This window comes from Nannospalax galili, unplaced genomic scaffold (assembly GCF_000622305.1).
Source record: "Nannospalax galili isolate Female #2095 unplaced genomic scaffold, S.galili_v1.0 scaffold429, whole genome shotgun sequence".
NCBI classification, from domain to species: Eukaryota; Metazoa; Chordata; class Mammalia; order Rodentia; family Spalacidae; genus Nannospalax; species Nannospalax galili.
This window is the reverse complement of record NW_008360330.1, coordinates 3239538-3262327: the sequence shown is the minus strand read 5'-3', so window position 1 is coordinate 3262327 and position 22790 is coordinate 3239538. Positions and strand designations below refer to the sequence as shown.

The window sequence follows — 22790 nt, the reverse complement described above, 5'->3', positions numbered from 1 at the left end:
ACCTTACAGGGAAGATGACTAGAGACTTGACTTTGAGCCTAACCTGACCCCACTGGTCATCTGTACTGTCTCAAAGCCCTGGTATGTTAGCAGAGTGGTCTTTTGTCATCCAGAAGTGGGCAGGGGCAAAGATATTTGACCCTAAATTAACTTGAGAATTGGACGACCTTCCTCCTCTTTATATAATTCCTTATATTCAGTTCTCTGAGTACTGAATGGAAAGACCTCCCAAGAATGGCATGTTTGTATGAAAGGAGAAAGGAATGAGAAACCAGAGCATGCGGTCCCTTCCCTTCAGGAGCCTGGGAAGGGCAGAGATGTGAAAGCCACAGAGGATGCACTGTGTATTTTTCCAATTTAATTCAAACCTTCAACAGGTTGGATTCATGTTATGCCCTCATTGGCCTCTCAACCTTCATTCTTTCTAGGAAGGTTAGACACTGTTTCTCAGTTATGCATGGACTCCCACAGGGTTAATCGCTACCCAGTTAATTGCTCTGTTGTTTAGAGGACAGGAAACAAATGCCCGTGAAAGGCACAGACTTCTACAAATCATAACACACCATTACAAAATGAGACCACTCTCCAACAGCTAGGGATTTTGTGAAAGCTCTGGAGAACTCCCAGAGCGTGAGGCCACCACCCACTGCTGATGGCACACCATCATCATTGTGGTTAAAGTACGAGGTGGAGTAGTGACCCTCATCCATGAAGCACAGAACAGCAACTCTCTGTTCCACAAGACACTTCCATAGTGTTGCAGGAACAAATTACATTGATTTTAGTGGCTTAAAGTCGAATCAAGGCACTATCTTACAATTCTACCTGAGAATCCAGGATGGGTCTTACTGGGCTGAAATCTAGGGCTAGCCAGGGCTGCATTCCTTTCTGGAAGCTCTGGAGAGAATACACTGCTTTGTCTTTTTCCAGTGTCTATACACCATGCACATTTCTTAGTGCAGGCTTCTCTTTGTCCGTCTCTGACTAAAGCTGGTGATGCTGTGTTTTTCTAATCACTATTCTGTATCTTCTCTCACTCTTCCTTCTCTCTCATTCTATCTTCCTCTTCCCCACTTTGTTTTCTTTTTGTCATTGTTTTTTTTTTTAGACTTTCCCTGCTGGAGCATTATGTTCTAATGAGTTTTGAATTGCCCAGTGACCTTTCCTCCACATGCTGTCTGCTATGGTTTCCCATGAAATGTGTCATTCACCTCTTCCAGAGCACAGATGTGCAGAGACATTACAGATGAGCATCTCTCTTTCTTTCTATAGGATGATAAACAGAGGAGTATGCCTTCAGAGGCTTACAGAGAAATGGGGGCAGGAAGCCATGGCAACTTGAAATATAAATTTAACTCCATCAAACTTTTCCCCTTGGAAGAAGTCCTGCATGGTTTGGGCCTGCATGTCAAAGCCCATCAAGAAATTGTGGAAATCATTACTTGCAAAAGGAATACGATTGCCATGTAGTGAAAAAGAGAACCTATTTCAAGCAGGAATTGTGATTGCATGCCTTATGAATCATCCTAGTAAGGTGAGGCAGTCTCAGCTGCAGAAATTTGTCTCTCTCATCCCAGAGGCACTGAATAAGCTCATGTGTCCATCACTCATATCATCTGCCAACAGAGCATTTACTTCATAATCTGGAACTGAGATGTCTGTGTCTCAGCCTCAGCCTCCTAAGTAATTAATCAACCCAGAATCATTGGTAGGAAAAGAGGGGGAAAGATTGCAAAGAAAAGGAGTTGAATGGAAAAAACCATTTTAATCTCATTAGCAAATTATGCCTTAGACCAGTAATAAGTCAAGAAGCCATAGACATCTCCTGAAAGATGATTAACCTTGTGTATTTTAGGGGTCACTGAAGTATGAGCTCATTTATTAGACCTTTTTGATAGGGGAGGGCTATGGCTATAATAAATGGTGCTTTCTTAAGTCTGTAGCCCATAAAGTTCCGGGGACTACTAAATGTAACCTATGCAAAGTGAGGTTAATACATGACCTTGGGGCTGTCTCCTGGGCAAATGGTTTTGTTCAAGGAAGAAGAGAAAGGACTGTGCATAGCCAGGAGAAGAGTCCATCAACTCTTGCCTGCAGAAAATGCAACTTCTATAGACAAGCACTCTGACCCCTAGGCTGGACTGCATATACTTCTAGAAGCAGGGGCATAGTTTGTTGACTGCAGCATCTCTTTGTATTTAGATCAAGATTTTGAGGAAACCTAATATCTGAATATATTAACAAAAGAAAATGCCTGAGAAACCAAATTTATATAACGGGTGTTTGATTGATTAGCTGCCTGGGAAATGGGTGATCTGGATATCAGGAGTTGGGAAGAAATCTCTGGTTTTTATTTCAACATTCTTTTTCCTGGAAATAGTTCTAAAATACTTTAAACTGAGCCCAAGTTAGTTACAGTACAATAAAGATAATTGCATCTTTCTTGGAATCTTGTCTTGCCTTCAAGGTCATCACTCTGGACAGCTTGCAGTGTTTTGTCCTAAAATAGTTCCACTAATGATGTGGTGTGTGTGTGTGTGTGTGTGTGTGTGTGTGTGTGTGTGTCTGTAGAGACATAGAAAAAATACTAGGCTGAGTCTTTAAGTCCATAATTGACCCAAGAATATGCCTCAGAAATGACTTAAAATAGTCAAACAATGAATCTACAAAATTGTTTTACACTGACACATTGCATTCATTTTTCCAAGGCATTCAGATTTTGCCGCAGGTGGGCAACAGAATGTCAGAATGGAAGGGACACACAGAAGCTTTGGGGTCACAGAGATCTAGGCCCCAAATCTGGTTCTGCCATTTTCTACCCTGGTGACCGTAAACAAGTTACTTTGGTTTTTTCTCTGAATCATCTATAAAATAGAGACTGTAAAGTATACCTGTGTTTTGTTGGGGCCATTGATGAAAGATGATAGATTAGATGATAGATAGATAGATAGATAGATGATAAATAGATACTAAAATGCCTTATAGAAAAAATTGATTAATTCATGATAGCTATGGTTATTATTTTTAGCCTTACTTAAAGCAAAAATATCCCACTTGGACATAGTAGCTAAAACTGCCTTCTCTTCAAATCTCCTAAGAGAATATGGACACCAGGCAGTCTAATTTGGAATAGCCATGGTCGTCTAGGCATTAGGACCAGGCAAGATGTAGGTGTGCCAGAACTTGGAATCCCGGAACAAAGCCTGCCACGATTTCATTCAGTAATCTTTGTCAAAGATCATGGTTGATGGAGCAGCCTGGGAAAAAAAAGCAGGTGGCAGAGAAGCTGGGGTCCTGGCTGGTGACTGATAACGCTAGCTGGTATGAGGGTTGAAATCACATGAGGCAGGACTCACAGGAGGACTGGCTTTATCTCTGCTTGATGGCTTCTAACAAGCTTTAGAAAAGGAAAAAAAAAATAATAATGACACAGAAAAAGGACTTATGGCAACCAGTACAGGCCATTTAATTCCAATCACACTTTGGGTTTCCATACCCAAATCTTGCCTGGGCAGCCACATCGTGCTAAAGCTGGACCCCTTCTAGTGACATCTGGCCTAACAACTGGGTAGCCAAGGAGCTTGATGGGTGGGGGGCTAACAAATCATGGGGTGCAATCCTCAGATGCTTCATTTGCTTGTTTACCATCATCACCGTGATGGAGAACAGCTGGGTTTGCACAGCAGGCGGCAGCCCTTGCAAACTTCCTTAAATACTCTCACCTTCCAGCACTTTAATGCCTTCTTATAAGGAGAGAGAATAGACCAGACTAGGGGCATGAGAGGCCTTTGTTGGGGGAAATTATGGAATTAGTGTCAGTAAACAATCATATCCTGCTATAATGGTTGATGGGGAAGGAGGAGGGAGGAGAGGTGAGTTTTTGGAGATACTTCTGCAGTAGTCCTAAGCTCTGGGCTACTAGGTCAAAGTGATTTGTAAGAAAGAGAGATGACAAGCCAGGTGGGGTGAGGGAGATGTCACACTGTGCCACCAAGCTTTACAAGTTGTGTTGGGATTTGAGAGCACTGTGTTTGCCAGCAATAGGCATGCGCACACACACATGCACATCACACTCATTAAAATCCTGGGCTTTGAAATAAAACCTTAGACACGTCAACAACTCTGACCCATTCTAGCTACTTGAACCTGGCTTACATACTTTCCCCTCGCAGCCTGTCAACATCAGCTCTAATGTTAATAAGCAGCATCTCTGCACAGGCACAAGAAGCCTGGTGGCAAAAAGTCATGAGCTTTTAGAGAGTTCTGTGCAATATCAATGGCTTCCTTGTCCTCAAATGGGGATAACACAGGGGTTTCTGATAGAAAATAATGCAGGCTACTGTAAGTGTTCAGTAAATAGGATTATCATTCAGAGTCAGAATGTGGCATGAGCAGATGATAGCATCACCGGGTTAGAAGACCACAGCAGCCTGCCAAGGATTCAAGTGTGGACCTGCTTGCCACAACTGGGAGTTAAACACTGCATGTCTGTTTTCTCATAGGAGAAATGGGGATAGTCACCCTACTTACATCATCCGGCTGTTGTGAGGAATGGGTTAGAGGATGAGTTAGACCACTTCCTGGCATATAATGAGAGCAGTGCAAGTGCTGTTAAGGGTCACCTAACCCTGTGCATTTTCTCGGGACCTGAGCTCTTTAAGCTTTCCTCATACTTGGGGAGTTTATTGAGGACAGTTAGTATAGAAAAGCCAAAATTCCTCATTCAGAGTATCAGGCCCAAACCCAAACATAGCACCCATGAGTGCTCATGTAGTAGGTGCTGTAGACTGTGTGGCTTCCAAGGGGTGTCCTTGAGGAAGCAAGGTGTTGAGCTCAAGAGCTCCGACTATGACAGCCATCAAACCCCTCTCCAAGGCTGTAGGTTCTATCCCCAGACTGGCAGTTCTGGCTCACTTCATTTCTCCAACTTTGTGGACTGGTATGAGAGCTGATAAAATGCTCTGGACACTGACGAAAGCCCACTTAATATTAAGTTCAAACGGCAGCACTGCCTTCCCTAGTCCACAGGAATCCCTGCTTAATGCATTTTAATTCTGGTCCATGACTTTCCCTCTTCTGCCAGCCTGAGGCCCAATTGGGAAGCAACACACTTCACTTGCTATGTCTTGCTACAGTGCTCCCTTCAGCCTATTTGGAGCCAGGGACTTAATGCAGATGTGTGCGATCTGTGCCCAGACAGAAGCAAGATGTCGAAAAAGGCCATTTTCTTTAAAGGGGAGACTAGCACAGAAGGAAGTTCATGGATTCCTTGCCAGGATTAATAGTGTCAAGGCAGAGTGTGTCAGTGGTTGCATTTCGGTCCTCTTGTGTGAACGCTTTCTGGTTGTACCAGTGCCCCTCCGGACTCAGCCCCATGAAGGACAGCTCAGGGTGCTATGACCGGCACATCGGGGTGGACTGCTCAGATGGCTTCAACGGAGGCTGTGAACAGCTGTGTCTCCAGCAGATGGCGCCATTCCCGGATGACCCTACCTTGTATAACATCCTCATGTTCTGTGGGTGAGTATCCCTGAAACTTGCTGGGCTAAGGGACTTTTGGTGTTGAAATCGCAGAAGGTCCATGTAAATGGCCACCCTTTAGGTTCTGAGGAGAGAGCCCGTAGCATAGGTGGAGACTGGGTTGATAGGAACCTTAGGACAAGTCTAATAGACACGGGTGGTAACCCTTGTCGCTGCAGAAACCAAGCCTCTGGTTTACCTGCAAGGGGAAATTAACCACATGGTTTACATAAATCATTGCTTAATTAAGCGAGAAATTTCCAAACTATGCTTTTGAGGAGCTATGTTAATTATATGTTTTGTCACAGCATTCCCGTAGTCCAAAACTTGAGAAAGATTATATAAATCCCAATTATCAAAGAAAGGTGATTTTAGAAGAATGGAAACTTCAAGTTCTGTCCCTGCATTTTTCACAACCACCCCTCCTCAGGCAGAATAATGAATTCCTCAGGGTAAAGAGGTTTCCCCTGTGATCAGCTCTCTCCCCACCCCTGGGAGGGAACAGGGTAAGCAATACCACACCATTTCATAGGCGAGAAAAGGAATGCCCAGTGAGGTTAAGTATCCCCCTCAAGATTGGAAAGTTAGTAAATGGGAAGATTAGGACCAAACTTTAGGCCTTCTCTGACTTTTTAAAAGCTTTGCAGTTTTCTCAAAATTTAAATTTATATCACTGCGTGGAATTATATTTAAAGACATTTTCATGCTATATTTACCAAGTAAATATTTAGTCCATTCTGTTATGCCGATCTATCCTTCCCTCCTCTTCCAACCCTCCCCACTTCCTTCCTCAACTGACCCACCCCATCCCTTTCCTGCAAGTCAACTGGGGTGTTCACTTTATACCACAAACCATGCTGACCACTGGACTGCAAAGAGAAAAAAACATTTAGTACTTGTCTTCAAGGATCTCTCCATCTAATGAGCTTGCAATGAAAATCAATGTTTATAGTCATAAAACGATGTCAGATTGTTGTTAAAAGCCAGTGCCTGCTGAGAAACCATGGGAAGATTGTTCAGCATAGCTGTAGTATTCATTTATTGTACTATGTTTTATCTCATTTTTTGCAATTGAGCAATTTTTGTATTTAGTTTCTTGTAAAATCCTAGTCCATAAATAGAAGCTTGCTCTAAATTTTAATGTTCTCTATAATGTTGCCATTAAGGTTGACCCACTTCAATAAATAGAAGCAGACTCAGTTGAAGTTACATCCTTTTTTATTTACTGTATATACATTTCATTGCCTGTCTGTATAGAGAACCTAGGTGGGTGTTAGATACAGGGGGAACAGCGAGCTGCCAGACCTGGCCTTCTTCCTCAAAAGAGTTTATACTGTGATGCATAGGCCAAAGGAATGGGAAATGGGGCCGGTGTGGGAGAGAATGTGTCAAGATGTTTGAGATGGACTGAAATGAAACCAGTCAGCTTTAAATTTCTTCCTCCAAACCCCTGTTTATGGTTTGAGGAAGGAGCCATTTCATAGTCTTGTCCCAGACCTCTGCTGGAGTCATGGGGGTCTCTGTGGGTCTTGAATCATGTCTGTTCCTTGGTCTTTCTTTCCTGTTTCAGTCAGAATTAGATGCATGTTTCATTAGTGTTACTCAAAGCACTATATATATATAACCTGTCAGGTAAGTCCTGATTTGAGGTTCTTGTATAAAGACCAAATCACATGTGCTTATAATTAAAGAGCCCTTTTCATACCTGTTCATATATAAACAGAAAATGGGAAAAGTTAGTAGTTAAAGTTGTATGAACATGGGCCTCATTTGCACCTCTGCTAATGATAATAGCAGCATTTAATGAGCACTAGCTACATATTCAGTGTGGTATAAACTCTTTATATTAAATGTTCAGTTTAATCTTCTCAATTGCCTAGTGAAACATCCACTTCCCCCACCCTTCTCACATTTTTGGAAACTGAAACTTAGAGAGTTTAATCAATTGGGCCAGAGTTAACCAATGAAAGACAGAGTGATTATTGTTACAATATTGTGTCTCACTTCTTAAAACTATGATCATTTGTTCCTCTATATGAGACTAAAGTCTTTAACATTTTACAGTTACTACAGATGGTGGTGAATGATGTGCTTAATGTCATGGCCATCTTGAAATTCTAAATAAATTCTAAAGAGAGAAACACATCAAAATTATTTTTCAATAGCAGTGTTGTTCTAGTTTGTTTCTTCATTGCTGTGACAAGACAGTCTGGCCAATATCAACTTGAGGACGAAAGGGTTTATTTGGCTTACATCTCCCAGGTCATGGTTCATCAGGGAGCCCAAAGTAGGAATTCAGGCCAGGAACCTGAAGGCAGGAGCTGAAGCACAGGCCATGGAGGAACACTGCTTACTGGCTTGCTTCCCTGGCCAGTGTTTAACCTGCTTTCTCATACAACATAGGCCCACCTGCCTAGGGGCGGCACCACCCACAGTGGACCAGCCTCTCTCACATCATCACATCATTCAATAATCAAGAAGATGCCCCACAAACATAGGCACAAGCCAGTCCAATGGAGGCAATTCACCAACTGAGAGTCCCTCTATCCAGGTGTGTCAAGTTGACAACTAAAGCTATCCAGCACAAGTGTTATCAAAGAATTAGGTTTTACCTGAGTTAAACAAATGCATATTGTTCATTATATAACTACAAATAAAGTCCACTTAATGACTTATGAGTCACTGACCCAGGATTAGCAAATTAGTATTACTTTCCCATTAGAATAATGCAATAGAGAGAGCACTAATGAGTCAGTTGCTGGTTAATGGAGCACATGGTACTCACACTGTGTGCCCTGGCATCTATTTAGTTCAGGATGGCAGCTGTAATGGAGAGGGAGTTTGTATCGGTTGCTTTTTTGTTTGGATACATTAAAACGGAATATAGCTAGACGATCATAAATCTTCCTCATTTCTTCGTTGACTTGTCATAAGACCAGATTAGAAAGTTATTAATTTCTTAAGCACAGTGTCACTTTTTTGTTGTCTAATTACCCTACCAAAAATGCAGGAACTTACTCCATAGATTGTTCTTGAGGGAAATCCTACAATGCCTTGTTAACTCATTCGTAAACTTATATCCTATGACTTTTTAACTTGACCTATTTCAAAATCAGAAAGCTAGGACAAGTGAGGGCTTCTAAGTTCTGAAAGACTTATCTTCTAAGGACAGGAGGGAAAAAGAACAGACTTGATCATGACAGAAAGAATTTTGGTTTATAGGTTTAAGAAACTGAGTTATAAATGGGTCAAAATCAAATTGGATTTTTCCCACTTAATCATCCAACATTGTCCCAAGGGTAATTCTTCCCAAGTTGTTGAGTTTGTCATCATCATCATGCTTCATTGCTGAATAACTTAACTTGAGTTTTCTACCATGTTAGGTGCATCGAGGACTACAAACTTGGTGTGGATGGACGCTCTTGCCAACTTGTCACAGAGACCTGTCTGGAGGGAGGTGACTGTGGGGAAAGCAGGGAAGTTCCTATGAACCAGACTCTCTTTGGGGAGATGTTCTTTGGTTACAACAACCAGTCCAAGGAAGTGGCCACTGGACAGGTGCTGAAAGGAACATTCAGGTGAACCTCAAGTGCACAAAACTGATTTTTCAGTGTTGTTGGTATACCTTCCTCTCTGGAGAGCTTCATCCTTAGAATAAAGTTATATATCTTGGATTAAGGTGAATGTGATATGCCGTAAGGGACAGATTGCACTCTTGCCCATGATCTTATTCAGGTTTATACTCTTTATTTGAGACCCCAAGAGTCATCCTGCCTCTGGATGAATAGTAAAGACTTAAATGAAATCTTATCTTCAAAATTTTGCACTGAAGGCACACCAAAATGTTCAGGTTCCATTTTCTCTCCATTAAAACCCAGGTTGTAAATAAGGTCGAACATCAGTCCTCAGATTGTGGTCCAGGGATCTGTGAGCATCACTGAAATCCTTCAGAGAATACTCAGGCTCTACTTAATAAAAGGGCTGAATTTTCTTTATATACTTCAACTCAAAAAACACATTTTAACAAGTTGCAAGAATTTGGTGCCTTCTTTTAAGACAGCCATTTAAAAATTATAAGAAAAATGTCATCCATCCTTTTCCATAAAACAAATTGATATTGAATGGGTTTATTGGTGCCTTTAGATGACTTATTTTTTTTTAATTTTGTTTTAATTTCTAATATGGTAAATATTGACATTTATGATCAGGACCATATGGATACCTATTTAGGGCCTTTACTAATTTTTAAGAGTATAAAGTAGTCCTGAGAACAAAACATTTTTAACCATCTATTTAGAAAATTTCTGAAAGATTCTCCAATTCATCTTTGTACCTGTTCCACCTTGGGCTATTTGAATGCATCTTCCTCAGAAACTATGGGAAAATGCTTACCATAAGATGATGATGATGATGATGATGATGATGATGACCACAGTGAGGACAGAACCCAAGGGAAAATGCTTTCCATGAGAAAATGCTGCTGCTGCTAATGTCGGTGTTATGATATAGAGAATTGGTAGCAATCTTAGCTTATATTCATGAACAAGTTGAAAGCAAATTTCTAAGACAGTGCTTGCATTTAGTTCTTGTTTCAGTTATGGACAAGAGTTTTTACACATATTGTTCCCTTTCAGTAATGGAATTGGTTTGCCAGAGGCAAGAACTGTGGTGTCAGAGCTGATTTTGTGGTGGACAGTCTTCAGTGTCTACAAATGACACTGAAAGGGTCTACATCCTGACAAGAGAGGATGAGAGGGTAGAAACTGGGGCTGAGGAGAAGATTCTTTATGCTGTCAGTAAATTTTCAGCTGGTCTTCTTCTCCTCTCCCTGCCCCCACCTTTCCTCTGTTACTCGTATTTCTTACTTTTGTCATATGTGTCAAATGATTCTTGGTATGAGGAGAACTTTTTGGTCCAGAAAGAATTTTTACATTGAGTGTTGAACTAACTATAGACTATACACTGAGAAGTGTCTCCCTGGACACCCCAAATAAAGATCTGCCTTGTTTCTAGGCAAAACAACTTTGCTCGTGGTTTGGACCAGCAACTGCCTGATGGTCTTGTGGTGGCCACTGTCCCTCTGGAGAATCAGTGCCTCGAGGAAATCTCAGAGCCCACCCCTGACCCCGACTTCCTGACTGGTGAGTATGCTTTCCTTCAGCCAGTCAAATCCAGGCAGCTCCCTGTGGTTTCATAAAATCAGGACACTTGCTTGACATTGCTCATTTTGGTTTTTAAGCTGGTTATCTCATTAAAACAATGATCAGTTCTAAAATCAAGCAATATTAGGATTATTTGTCAGTAAAACTGTCAGTATTCTCATATAATCATTACAACATGGTTGTGGTATCTTTATTTGATAAATTTTATAGGAATTCTTTAGAAACAAATGGCCTAACAGAAGTGTAAGAGTTCAGAGTTTTTGGTTGCGTTAGAGATGCTATGCAGGTCATGGAAGCAGAGGGAGAAGAGGGATTGCTCCTACCTCCTCAATTTGCATTATTGCTATGGTTGAGCTCCCTGGAAAGTGTTTATAGAGCGGTGAGATGATATAGAAAGTGATAGAGTTTTATGAGCAAATGATGCTGATTTTGAACCTAGCTCTGCTCTGTGGGGGCCTGTGATCCCTCATCATGATATGGGGACAATAAAGCCAGCCGCTCCATATTTCCATTCCACGGTGTTCCTCCTCATGGCCCATGTGAGACAGATATGGCATGACTAACAAAGGTAGGGACCTGTAGGTGTGACATTCCCCTTTGAGTCTCTGAAGGCTCCTGGATAGCATTGCTTAGAACAAAAATGGGACTTCAGATGCCCCATGGACTCCAGAAAAGCAGAGAACTTGTGATTTAACATCAGGTGTGGTTCTTGAATGATGCTCACAAGCTTCATTTCATTGATGGCTGTGCTGTTTCTACATTATTCAATCGCCCTCATTCATCCTGTCTCCCTTATTCTATGCCTTCTGCCCCTTTTCCTAATGAATGGCTGAGTATAAACTTTCGCCAAATACCAAGTTTGGCTGTAAATTTTAGACATGACAGGGATTAGAAGTGGCTCTTCCTGAGGCAATGTAGCCTAGTGATTATTAGCCTGGGCTCCAGAGCCTGACAGCTGGGCTCAGCTCTTCATCGGCTCCAATATCTAGACAAGTATAACCTCTCCATACTTTAGTGTCTTTTACCTGAAGTAATGGCTATTATAATAATCTTCCTCAGATTTATATAAGTGATTACAGAAATAATAAACTGATTCCTGACATATAGTGGACATTGTTTCTTAACTAAATAAGTGTACCAAGAAAAAAAGAAAATATTATGAAAACTGCAATTGAGTATGTCCAGCCTGAGGCTCACAGGCCACACATGGCTGTAGATAGCACTAAGGTTATAAACTTACTGAAAACATTATGAGATAGTTTTACAATGTCATGCACCAACATAGTTGTGTCATCAAAAGATTGGATATGCTTATAAGTCTCTTCCTTATAGTAGGAAAGGAAACGAGATGAGAGGAGAGAGAGAGAGAGAGAGAGAGAGAGAGAGAGAGAGAGAGAGAACTGGTAATATTAAAATGCAGACTCTGAACTGATTCCTAGAAAGTATACATCCCTAGCAGCCTTTCCTGATAACTTACTGAGAAACACTCCGTGTGTGTGTGTGTGTGTGTGTGTGTGTGTGTGTGTGTGTGTGTAAGCTTGGGGTGGTGCCTACCAACAAAGCAGAGAAGGTTCCATTCACTAATAAGCTACTGTTTAAGGATCTCCCCCCACCCTGGTTTATAATATACTGTGAAGGGGAAGATTGCCTTGCAAACCCCAGATCACCCAGAGTAACTCTGGATGCTGCCAGAAGATTGTTAGAAAGTAGAGGGCAAAGAGCTGAGAAACATCAGAAGAGCCTGCAGTGGAATCCATATCTTTGGGATAAGGAAAAGCTACCAATTATGTCCCTATCCACATCAGAAATGTGTTTTTATTTTGTGTTTTTGAGCCTCTCCTAATGTGACTTACTGGACTAAAGAAAAAAAAAAAAAAAAACCTGACAAGACCTTAATGTTTTTCATGGTTAAAAGGCAGAGGGAACTAGAAATTCATAGGGAACTCTTCCTGAACTGGCTGTTTTTCTAGTCAACCTTTGTTTCAACCTATTTTGATTAAGTGGAACTAATTAGCTCAAGAGCATGTCTTTCTTTGATGCAAGCAAGATGTGAGCTTTTTGTTGCTTTTTTATTTATTGTACTTTTGAGCTCGTTTTTAAAATTTTTTGTTGAATTTTTGTGTAGTTCATAAATAACATCTCAGTCAGTCTTAATCATCTTTATACCCCCTTCCCCAATGATACCATCTCATAGTCCCCCATACTATTTATACATTCTGTCATTTGTCTTAAGGCCTGTTGCATCAAGTTAGTGTCTCCAGACGTTCCTCAGTGCAAGGTCATCTACTGAGATCTATCCAGTAGATCTCAGAGTCCTTTGCTTCAGGAAGATCAGCTCTTCCTCACCCAGCAATAATCAATATTAGCCAATATTTCTTCAGCTAAGATTGGGGCCTGCTGTCCATTTCCCCAGGTCTGTATTGGGTTTTTGTCTGCTTGAGTTTGCATAGGTCTTGTGCATGCTGACACCATTGCTCTAGGTTCATATGAGCAGGAACTTGTAGGACTCTCTTTCCATATGGTCATGCATCTCCTCCCTTGTGCTTACAATCTTTCCACCCTCTCTTCTGTAATGGTCCCTGAGCTCTGGGTGGGTGTTTTCTTCTCATGAAAATTCAGAGCTCTATTCATAAATGGGCTATGTCTTCAAATATATTCAGAAAAACTGCATGCATCCTTCTCTTAGCAATTTCTATCACCTTCACATTACTAAGCCTGCAGGAGAGAAATTCCTTTCACTTTACTTAACCCAGCAATTCCCAATGCTATTTAACTAGAAAATCCTTTCACACATGCCATCTGGCATAATTATTAAATAACACACTGGAAATGCTGATTTATGTGTCTTCACTGGATTCCTCAAAATAGCAGCTAAGCACTCTGAGCTTCCCAGGCCTTTCTGACATTCCCCAGGTTGCATGGATATAAAGGAAGTCCAACCAAATGAGATCAGGTAACAGCTATTTACTCTAGACTGTTCATAGTAAGGGACACGCCAGTGAGCGTGTGCATTTTGGCACAGACTCAAAGGCTAGCAGAAGAGTGGGAAACCTTCATGGTGAGAAAATGGAGGACTTATTGGTAGCTGCTGGCATGAGGAAACAATAGGCTAGGTAATTAGAACCGGGTATCCTATGTCACTGGCTAGAGATACATATTTGGTTTATTGTTGTTGTTGTTGTTGTTGTTGTTAGGTCTAGAGATACTGTTAGTCATTAATAAGATCCTGGTTGTTTGGGTACAATTGCTGGTTTCTGGGCCATGTGATAAGACTGATTCTGGTTTCCACACAGCTGACTTGTGGATAGCCAGCAGGGTGACTCCCTGGATGGGTTAGCAGAGACAGTGGGGTGGTTTTCTAAGCTGATTGCTGCAGATTATGCATAGAGTTTGCTTTGTGACTTTTGCCCACCTGTATACTCTTACATTTTCTCTCCTGTCCTCTATCTTTCCCATCTTTCTCCTCCCCTCCCTTTTCTTTCATTCCCCTTACTGTCCCTCCCGTTCTCTTTTCAGATTGTACACAGTTATGCTCAGTAACTTCTTTTGAGAATAGGTTAAAAAATAAATAGAAAACAAATAATGTTCTTTCTCAAGAAAACATAGCCAGAGATATTTTGTTTGTGGGAAAGAGAGCCATTTGGCAGAAATGTGTCCCCAGATGATAATAAAATAAAACAAATAAACCTGACTGCAAGTCAAGGACACACTGAGAATCATATGACTCAGCTAGAAAACATATACTTTATCCACTTCTTTTTAACAAAGAGAAGTATTGTCTGTAAGCCGACAGAGAAGCACTCCTCAAGCATTAACGGTTATGTAACTATTTCCCTCACTGCACTATAGCCTAAGTGCATCCAGCAGAATTGCGTTTAGCAGTTAAGTAACGGAGTTCCGTTATTAAGTCATTCTAGGTAGATGTGGGATTCTGTCACCCCTACCTCCCCACATCTATGACTGTTCCTTATTTCTAAATTCCCTCTGTTGTTCTGGAATGAAGCACGAAAAGTCATATTAATGTATCAATTAAGAAATGGCAAGTTTATACATATATGGGTGATAGGGGGTAAAGAGGCAGAAGATGACAGCATTATAGAGACATGCATGTGCTTGATGCTTTATTTTCTCTGAAAACACTTTTATGCACATGATTTTACTCAGCTTCCACCACCTACTTATGTATATAAATAGTATGTATAGTAAACAGGATAAATACTTGTAGCCCCACTATTCAGATATGAAAATGAAAACACTTGAATCACTTAACCCCAAATCATACAGCTAACAGAAATCATGGGTTTGCAAAGGAAGCAACAGGTCATTTCAGCCAAGCCTCTCATGTTGCAGATTAAACAAATGGGAACTAGACTACCCCATAGCCAGACAGCCAGAGAGAGGCTCCTCGGGTTGTAAGAAGGAAGAGTGATAGACATCCAAGTGATAATCATGAAATTGCAGGCTGTAGCAGCTCAGGCAGATTCTGTCCTCTGTCCTCCTCATTTCTTACCGATTTCTTTTTCCACTAGGAAACAAGTCAATTAAAGGGATCTTTCCTCAATATGCCGAAGCTCATTATTTATTAGACTTGCTGTGTTTTATAAATAGGCTTTTTTTCAAATACTAACAGAGTGGATATGCTGGCATAGCCGTTCTATCGAATGGTTCTAACTGCACTCATAAAATGTACCTTAAAGATACTGAAATCTTAAACATGTAAAATTTTCATTTCATTTGTATGCTTTTGAAGTTAACATAAAGGTTAAAAATCAGTGGATGAAGTAGTTTGGCTGTCATCACAAAGCTTAATGTCTTAAAAGACAAAGGTTTCAAAGAAAGAGAGCACTGAAAACCTGCTCTTCATTTTAGGACTTTTCTTTGGTTAAGATAAAATGTAAGCAATTGATTCACTAAGTAACCTTTGTTGACCTTTTTTCTTTTTACCTTACCAATAATTATTCCCATATGATTCATTCACACAGAAAGGGAAATTTGGTAATTACTCACCTAATTTGATCAGAGTTGACAAGTAGCTAATTAATCCTGCCCACTCTCCATTCAGTTTAGGTATTAAATGAGTTAATCTTGTTTAAGGAAGCATTGGTCAAAATGGCTGAATAACTGACTACATGTGTGTCTTTGCCATTATATCTGTACACTCATACTCTCCCTATAAATCATGCATAGAATATATAACTTACTGTATATTTGTGTATTTGTACATATGTGAATATACATAAGTTCATGTGTCATACATGTATAGCAAATGTTAGGCACAGAAATGGAGCTAAAATTGGTTTTCCTTTCTTAAACTTATTTTACGTTTACAATTATTTTTTTCCTTCATGTATATATCTGTACCACGTCCATGTAATGCCCATAAAGGACAGAAGGGGGCTTTGGATCCCCTGGAATGGAGTTGTAGGCCGTTGTGAGCAGCCCTGCATGGGTGCTGGGAACTGAACTCAGGTCCTCTGGAAGAGTAGTAAGTAATTATTCTTAACTGCTGAGCCACCTCTCCAAACCCTAAAATTGGTTTTCTAAACTTAGGAAGGCTCTTCTTTATTTCCTGTGGGTGGCCTAATTATTTTGTTTCACTAGCATTCCTGAATAATATGCAGCATCATATTTACAGTAATGACTAGAATTCAAATAGGGGAATTCATTCTCCAAGCTCTCAAGGAAAAGCAGCCTATTAATAATATCCATAAACAGCTCTAAGGAGGCATATGTTGAGAAGGCCCTTGGACAACTAATTTAGCTTCTCAGAGCCTCGGTTTTCTCATCTGTAAAATGTGCACCATAAATTCATTTTCCATTGCCTGACATATAGATGGCACTTGATGTTTGGCTGTCACTGACCCTTAATGATTTAGTCACCCTGACACTATCTCAATGGGTAAAGAAGAAATAAGCATTATCAGCCTCAGAGTAATTAAAGCTTAAATACCAAGCACAAATCAGTTAAATGAGACAGAATAATCAATGTTGCAGATACGTGAGCTGAGTCAATTACTGCAAATATTAAGGAGACTAAAAATTGGCATTACAGAAAGTCTGGATTTAATATGAATTTATTCTTTGATATTACAATAGCATGAATAAGGAGTCTGGCCCTGGGTTCAGGCACATCTGGGAATCTATCCTGGCTTACATAGTGTCTAGCGGACCTTATATGAGCACCCTCTCAAGGTCTCAGTGTCTTCATTTATCGGGTGCAGATGATAGCACCTATATCACCTGTGGCTTAATATATGCAAGGTACTTAGCAAAACGCTTGGCACTAGGAAGAGTTCAACAAACGATGGCTGTTACGACTTTGTTTCTAGAAGGTCTCTTCATCAAAGAGCACTTCATCATTTTCTCATCATTAAAATCCTTAACCTAATCGAGTTGAGTCAGGGTTTTTCAAGTTGGGACTAGTGAATCACCTCACACACTGACCCTTTGTCTTCTCTGTCCCCAGGGATGGTGAACTTCAGTGAAGTGTCTGGATACCCTGTACTGCAGCACTGGAAGGTTCGGTCTGTGATGTACCACATCAAACTCAACCAAGCATCTCTCTCCCAGGGTGAGCACTGCAGCAAGCCTTCCCTTCCCCACCCCCAGGGCTAAGGATTCTTTTCTGAAGGGATGATTAAACTCGGTATTGCAGAAGCAGCCTAACACACAGCGATTCCATGAGACACACAAGCAATGCACTCAATCTACTCTTCGGGGCAAATGGTTAGGATCCTTTTCTGGGTACAGGTTAAATTGCAAGGTGTATCTTGGAAAACAGAAGAGATGGAATAAGCAAGGCTGGAACCAATACAAAGATCATTTTTCCTGGAGTGATCTAGAGTGGGTAGAGTATATTTTAAAACCAGACTTCTCATAAATTGTCAGAATAAACATTTCAAAAGCAAAGAACATGACTTCAAGATTTCTGTGATGATATAAAGGGAACAAGAAAGAAAGGACAAGGAAAACAACAGGAAACAGCTGACGTTTCCTAAACAGCAAGTGTCATAGATTAATATAGATAGCAACAGAAATATTCTATATATACTAATCTATACATAAAACAGAGTGATAAACAGAAGTGCATCTATACTTTAATAAGTGAAGGAGTAGTGACTTCTAAATTTATTTGGGGTCTTAGAGTCAGCATTGGAAGAAGAGTCTTAGGGCTACAAAAGAAATGGTAGAGGCCAAACAAGGTCTAAGAAATGCGATATATATGCACAGAGTACTCCTTCATAAATAAAGAAAGATAATGAGTGAAAGATCTATAGCATTCTCACTGTAAGACTCAGAACTGTTAGAACATTTCTACACAATACAACAGGGCTCAGAATTTTGACTTTTTAATTCAAGAGAATTCTTGGCATGAAGGGATTGAAATGAGGACTATACTGATGGGAACTTTTCAAGTACAGCATCTAGAAGACTAAGTTACTGCTCATTCTGGGAAACCAAGGCAGTAAAGCTCTACCTAATGTGCACCCAGCACAATTGTTTGGCATTACAGGGTTAGCACTCAGACATGCCTGTTGCCACAGGCCCATCAATGTGATATAATAGTGTCATAAGTGATGTGGACCTTGATCATTGATGTCTCTTGCCTAGGATAGACTTTACCTTGTCCTGAAATAGCACAGGAGTATAGAAAGGAGGACTGCACAGATTTAGACAGACAGAAAGTATTAAAACTGGAAAATTTACTATAGGCCATCTTTCCTGTGGTATAACTTTCTTAAAGAGAGGCCAAATCACAAAGATTTGGCTGGGGTTAAAAGGCAAGCAGGGTTCTTCTTCTGTTCATTCTTTCATGGTCCTTTTTCTTTGGATTCTTCTAAAATAAAATATATAAGCAGTATTTTAGTGACTTATTTTTATTCTTCCACTGTCTTCACATCACCCATTTCTTGTGTGTTTGATTCCTGTATTAGGTAATTTTTCATTGCTGTGAAAAAAATACCTGACAAAATCAATTTAGGGAAGGAAAAGTTTGTTTTAGGTTGCTGTTCAACTGTGTGTTCCGTCCAGCTGAGAAGGCACGGTGAGGGGAACAGGAGGAAGCTGGTCATATTGTGCCCATGCTCAGGAAGCAGAGAAAGAGAGGAGTGCTAGTGTTCAGCCTGCTTTTTCTTTTAGTCTGCCCAGGACCCAGCGTTAGGGTATAGCTTCCCACCTCAACTAGCCTAATCTAGAAACTCTCTTACAGACATACCAAAAATTTTAGCTCCTGATTCAAATCTGTCAAACTGACAATCACTATTAGCCATCACAATTTTTTAAATTTTAAAAAATATTTTATTTATTATTTTTATTTTATGTGTATATGTGTATTGCCTGCACGTAGGTAAGTGCACCCATGACGTGCAATGCCCACAGAGGACAGAAGAGGCTGTCAGATCCTCTGGAACTGGAGTTACGGACAGTTGTTAGCTGCCATGTGGGTGCTGGGATTTGAACGCTGGTCTTCTGCAAGAACAGCCAGTGTTCTTAACTGCTGAGCCATCTCTCCAGCCACCATCACACTTTCTACCCACAGGATAATTTTTTTATGCCATGACCTTGTGCATCCCACACTCCCACATTCCCACAACACAGGCATCATGAAACAATACTTCATTTTATGATGTGAAATGTTCCCTGCTAGTATTTATGATTCTATTTTAGACTGTGCTATTCTCTTTCTATTTTAAAAATGCTATTAATTGAGCTGACTAAATTGATTTAATGTCATGAACTACAGGTTTAGGGGACACAAAACCATTTACTTAAGGGATGCAAGAGTGGAGATTTGGCAATGTTCTGTTTAACTCGCACAAAGTTAGCAGCACAACCAACTAGCTTGAAGAGATGCCTATTTAGGAACTGAAATATTTGCTTCAATTGGACAGAAATGTGTGCTATTCCTAGCCAGCTTCCCAACATCACTGTAGGTTACACAGTCATATTTGAGATTAAGTTGCTTAGGAATAATGTACTTAAACTGTGAGTGTTCATTCTTATTTACTCTTGGGTCATATTCTTCCATAGCCTTCAACAATGCTCTCCACTCCCTGGACGGGGCTACATCTCGTGCAGATTTTGTGGCCTTGTTGGATCAGTTTGGCAACCATTACATCCAAGAAGCCGTCTATGGCTTTGAGGAGTCCTGTTCTATTTGGTACCCAAATAAACAAGTCCAGCGTCGACTCTGGCTGGAATATGAAGACATCAGTAAAGGTGAGTGGCATGCTCAGCAGCAAATTCCACACCCATGCAAGGACCATCTGCCTGCAGATAATCCATATGGCCAAGCATAAAGACTCCATAGGAAAGGGGCAGATTCAGATTTCCCCCAGTGCTCTGTGCTTATCTGTAAAACGTCTAAGGATGGGTTGCTAAAATCCAGTCTTTAAATGAGGATATTAGTTGATCAGGATGAAATCATAACTATATGATCACTGCATTAGTTACTCTTGAAAGTGTACATTAAAGGCATTACACCAACATCCACTCTGCTGCTGCGGTGTAGGAGAGAAGGGGGAGAATGTTCCAGAATCCCTGTTACCCATCACAACTTGAACATATTGCCTCATCACCCTCATGGTAATGATATACTAAACCCCTTCTTATTCCATCTTTCCCTATGTTTAGGTTTGTTTTCCGTTTTTCTTACTTCTTAACATTTTGAAGAAATGACCTGCTGCACATTCCTATAGCACTAGATGACATACAACATTAAATCCTGTCTACTGCCTTAACAGCAAGTGAAATATTTAGTCCAACTAAGTGTAAGAAACATGAATTTTTCAAATATGAATTCACTTGTAGTATTGTAGGTGTGTATTAGTATTTGAAGCCTGATAAGGCCCAATTTAGAATTGCCATTCAGGGAACTCCTCTTGTGATGATCTACATGCCATTCTGCTAAGAACAACTTATGGACATGTGAGCTGATAATGAGAAAGTCTTGAATTGGCACAATGAAATTCAAGAAAAAGGTCATTTCAAGACTTCCTTTGAAACTAGGGACCCTCTACGATCAGCAGGACTACCAAGAGCGTAGTTGTGGCCTTGTGGTTCATGCGCTCTTCATTTTGTGAGCTTCCTAAAAGCTACTGTTTTGCTTTGCTTAATAGATCAGAACTGTGATAGCTTCCCTTCTGACTGGCTCCTTTCTCCCTGGATCAAGAGCTTGTTCCTGGTCCATAGTGGCTGTAGTCATTTTCCCCTAAACCTAATTCCACTAAAGTCAGAGACCCAAGCTCAGGCTTCTGATAGCCCGTCAAGCTTTAGGATCTTAACATTGTTCTGAATCCAATTTGCCAAGAGAGCAACATAATGTAAGGGAATGTAAATAAGATCAGTTCCAGCTGAGAAAGCTTTCTGAAGTCTCCAGTTCAGGGACTAAATCAAAAGCCCAAATCCTCTGCTTTTCCTGACTGCCAGTGGCTCAGTGATCACCAGAGCCTAGGATTTCTGGGAGAAGGTAGTCTAAGGCTTACCCCAAGCTCCTACTTCTACAAGCTTCACTCCAAGCATAGCACAGTCCTTAAAGTTAAACACCATGCCCGATAGGGAAATTTGTCATAACCTCAGCACTGTAACCTACTTCTCTTAACAGGAAGCCTCTCCTGCCAGTCTGGAGCCAGCTTTGTCACAACCCAACTGTTGACTTGAGTTCTCAGAAATATGATTTATGCAACTTCTTACTTGTTACTGTTCTTAAAAGGCATTCAATCATTTAGTTTGTCTGCTTTAGTTATGCCAGACTGATGAAAAGTCAGATGGGACAACTGTTCATGTTTATCCCTCCTCACAATCTTGAGCCTTATCTGTAACCTATAGAGTTCATCTGTTTCTGTTTCTGTTTCTGTTTGTTTGGCCTGGTTCTTTTTATTATTTTTTATTTTAAAAATTTTTTTATTGATTCATTGAGAACTTTATACAATGTATTTTGATCATATGCAGAGAACCTTCAACATCTCTCATATCCTCCCACTCCATGAACCTTCAACATCTCTCATATCCTCCCCAACTCCATGTCCTCTATTTTTTTCCTAGATCATAATTTTAAATATTTTTCTTCTCTCTAGGCACTTATTTCCCTTTACTCTAAAACCCTGTTTGAGTGCATGCTACTGATTAGGAATGATAAGTTCATAAGGTGAAGGAAGAGATTTTTGTACTATTCTGCACTCTGGGGGAGATTGGCACAACATGGGACTTTACCTTTGGGTACCAAGTCTGCAGGTAGGACTATTCCTGTCGCGCCATGCAAGGGACATTATTTTCTCAACTTGAGTTACTCACAAGCTCCTGCAACCACTCACTCTACTCTTTATCTTTGTACTAGGTAACTAAAACTGCTTATAGGCCAGATAGGAAAAGAATTTGACAATGAAGAAATAAACTGGAAAGGGAACAGGAGGTAAAGATTGGCAATATAGGATTTGAAAGTAGCCAATGCATCTTACTTTCATTGGTGACTTATCTAGACCTCATGCCATGTCCTCTGTAATTCTTAATTTCTGATAGGGCCTGATTAATAGCCCTTTTTGTGAGAAATAGTATCAGGTTAGAGTGAGTGGAGTCTCTGTTAATACAACTAACTACCTAAATCAGTCAACTTAAAAGAGGAGAAGTTTATTTTGGCATATAAATTTGGTCCATGGTCACTTGATCCCATTGATAAAGGGAAGATCATACCAGGAAGTTCATGGAAAAGCAAAACTGCTCATTTCATGGTGATCAGAAAGCATGTGAATAACAGGAAGGAGCTGAGGTTCCAAAATCTCTTTCAAGGACATGCCACCCAATGACTAGAAAATCTGCCACTAGGCACCGCCTGTCAGCAGCACCATGGACCAGTTTGCAATCCATTACCACATGGGCTTTGTGCAGTGAGGTCAGGGAAAACTTTCCCTAAACCAGAGCATCTTCTTTCTACAGATTTCTCAAACTCAAGAGTGAGCTAGTGTCATAGCTCAGCAGGTAAAGCTACCTGCCACCAAGCCTGAAGACACAAGCTCAATCCCTGGGACCCACATGGTGGAAGGAGAGAACCAGCTCTCCTAAATAGTTTTCTGACCTTCACAAGGCATACATGACCCCCCACATACAAATAAT

At 40.5% G+C, this 22790-nt stretch overlaps 1 protein-coding gene across 2 annotated transcripts in view; it reads left to right on the top strand.

Moving 5' to 3' along the window:
* Nucleotides 1–22790, top strand: part of Astn1 (astrotactin 1) — a 328592-nt gene that overhangs the window by 230482 nt on the left and 75320 nt on the right. For both annotated transcript variants that reach the window (XM_008826113.3, XM_008826114.3), the window contains exons 12-16: nt 5354–5520; nt 8904–9098; nt 10534–10661; nt 17149–17253; nt 19713–19901. In XM_008826113.3, coding sequence (XP_008824335.1) covers nt 5354–5520; nt 8904–9098; nt 10534–10661; nt 17149–17253; nt 19713–19901 — 784 coding nt within the window. The remainder of the gene's footprint in view (nt 1–5353; nt 5521–8903; nt 9099–10533; nt 10662–17148; nt 17254–19712; nt 19902–22790) is intronic.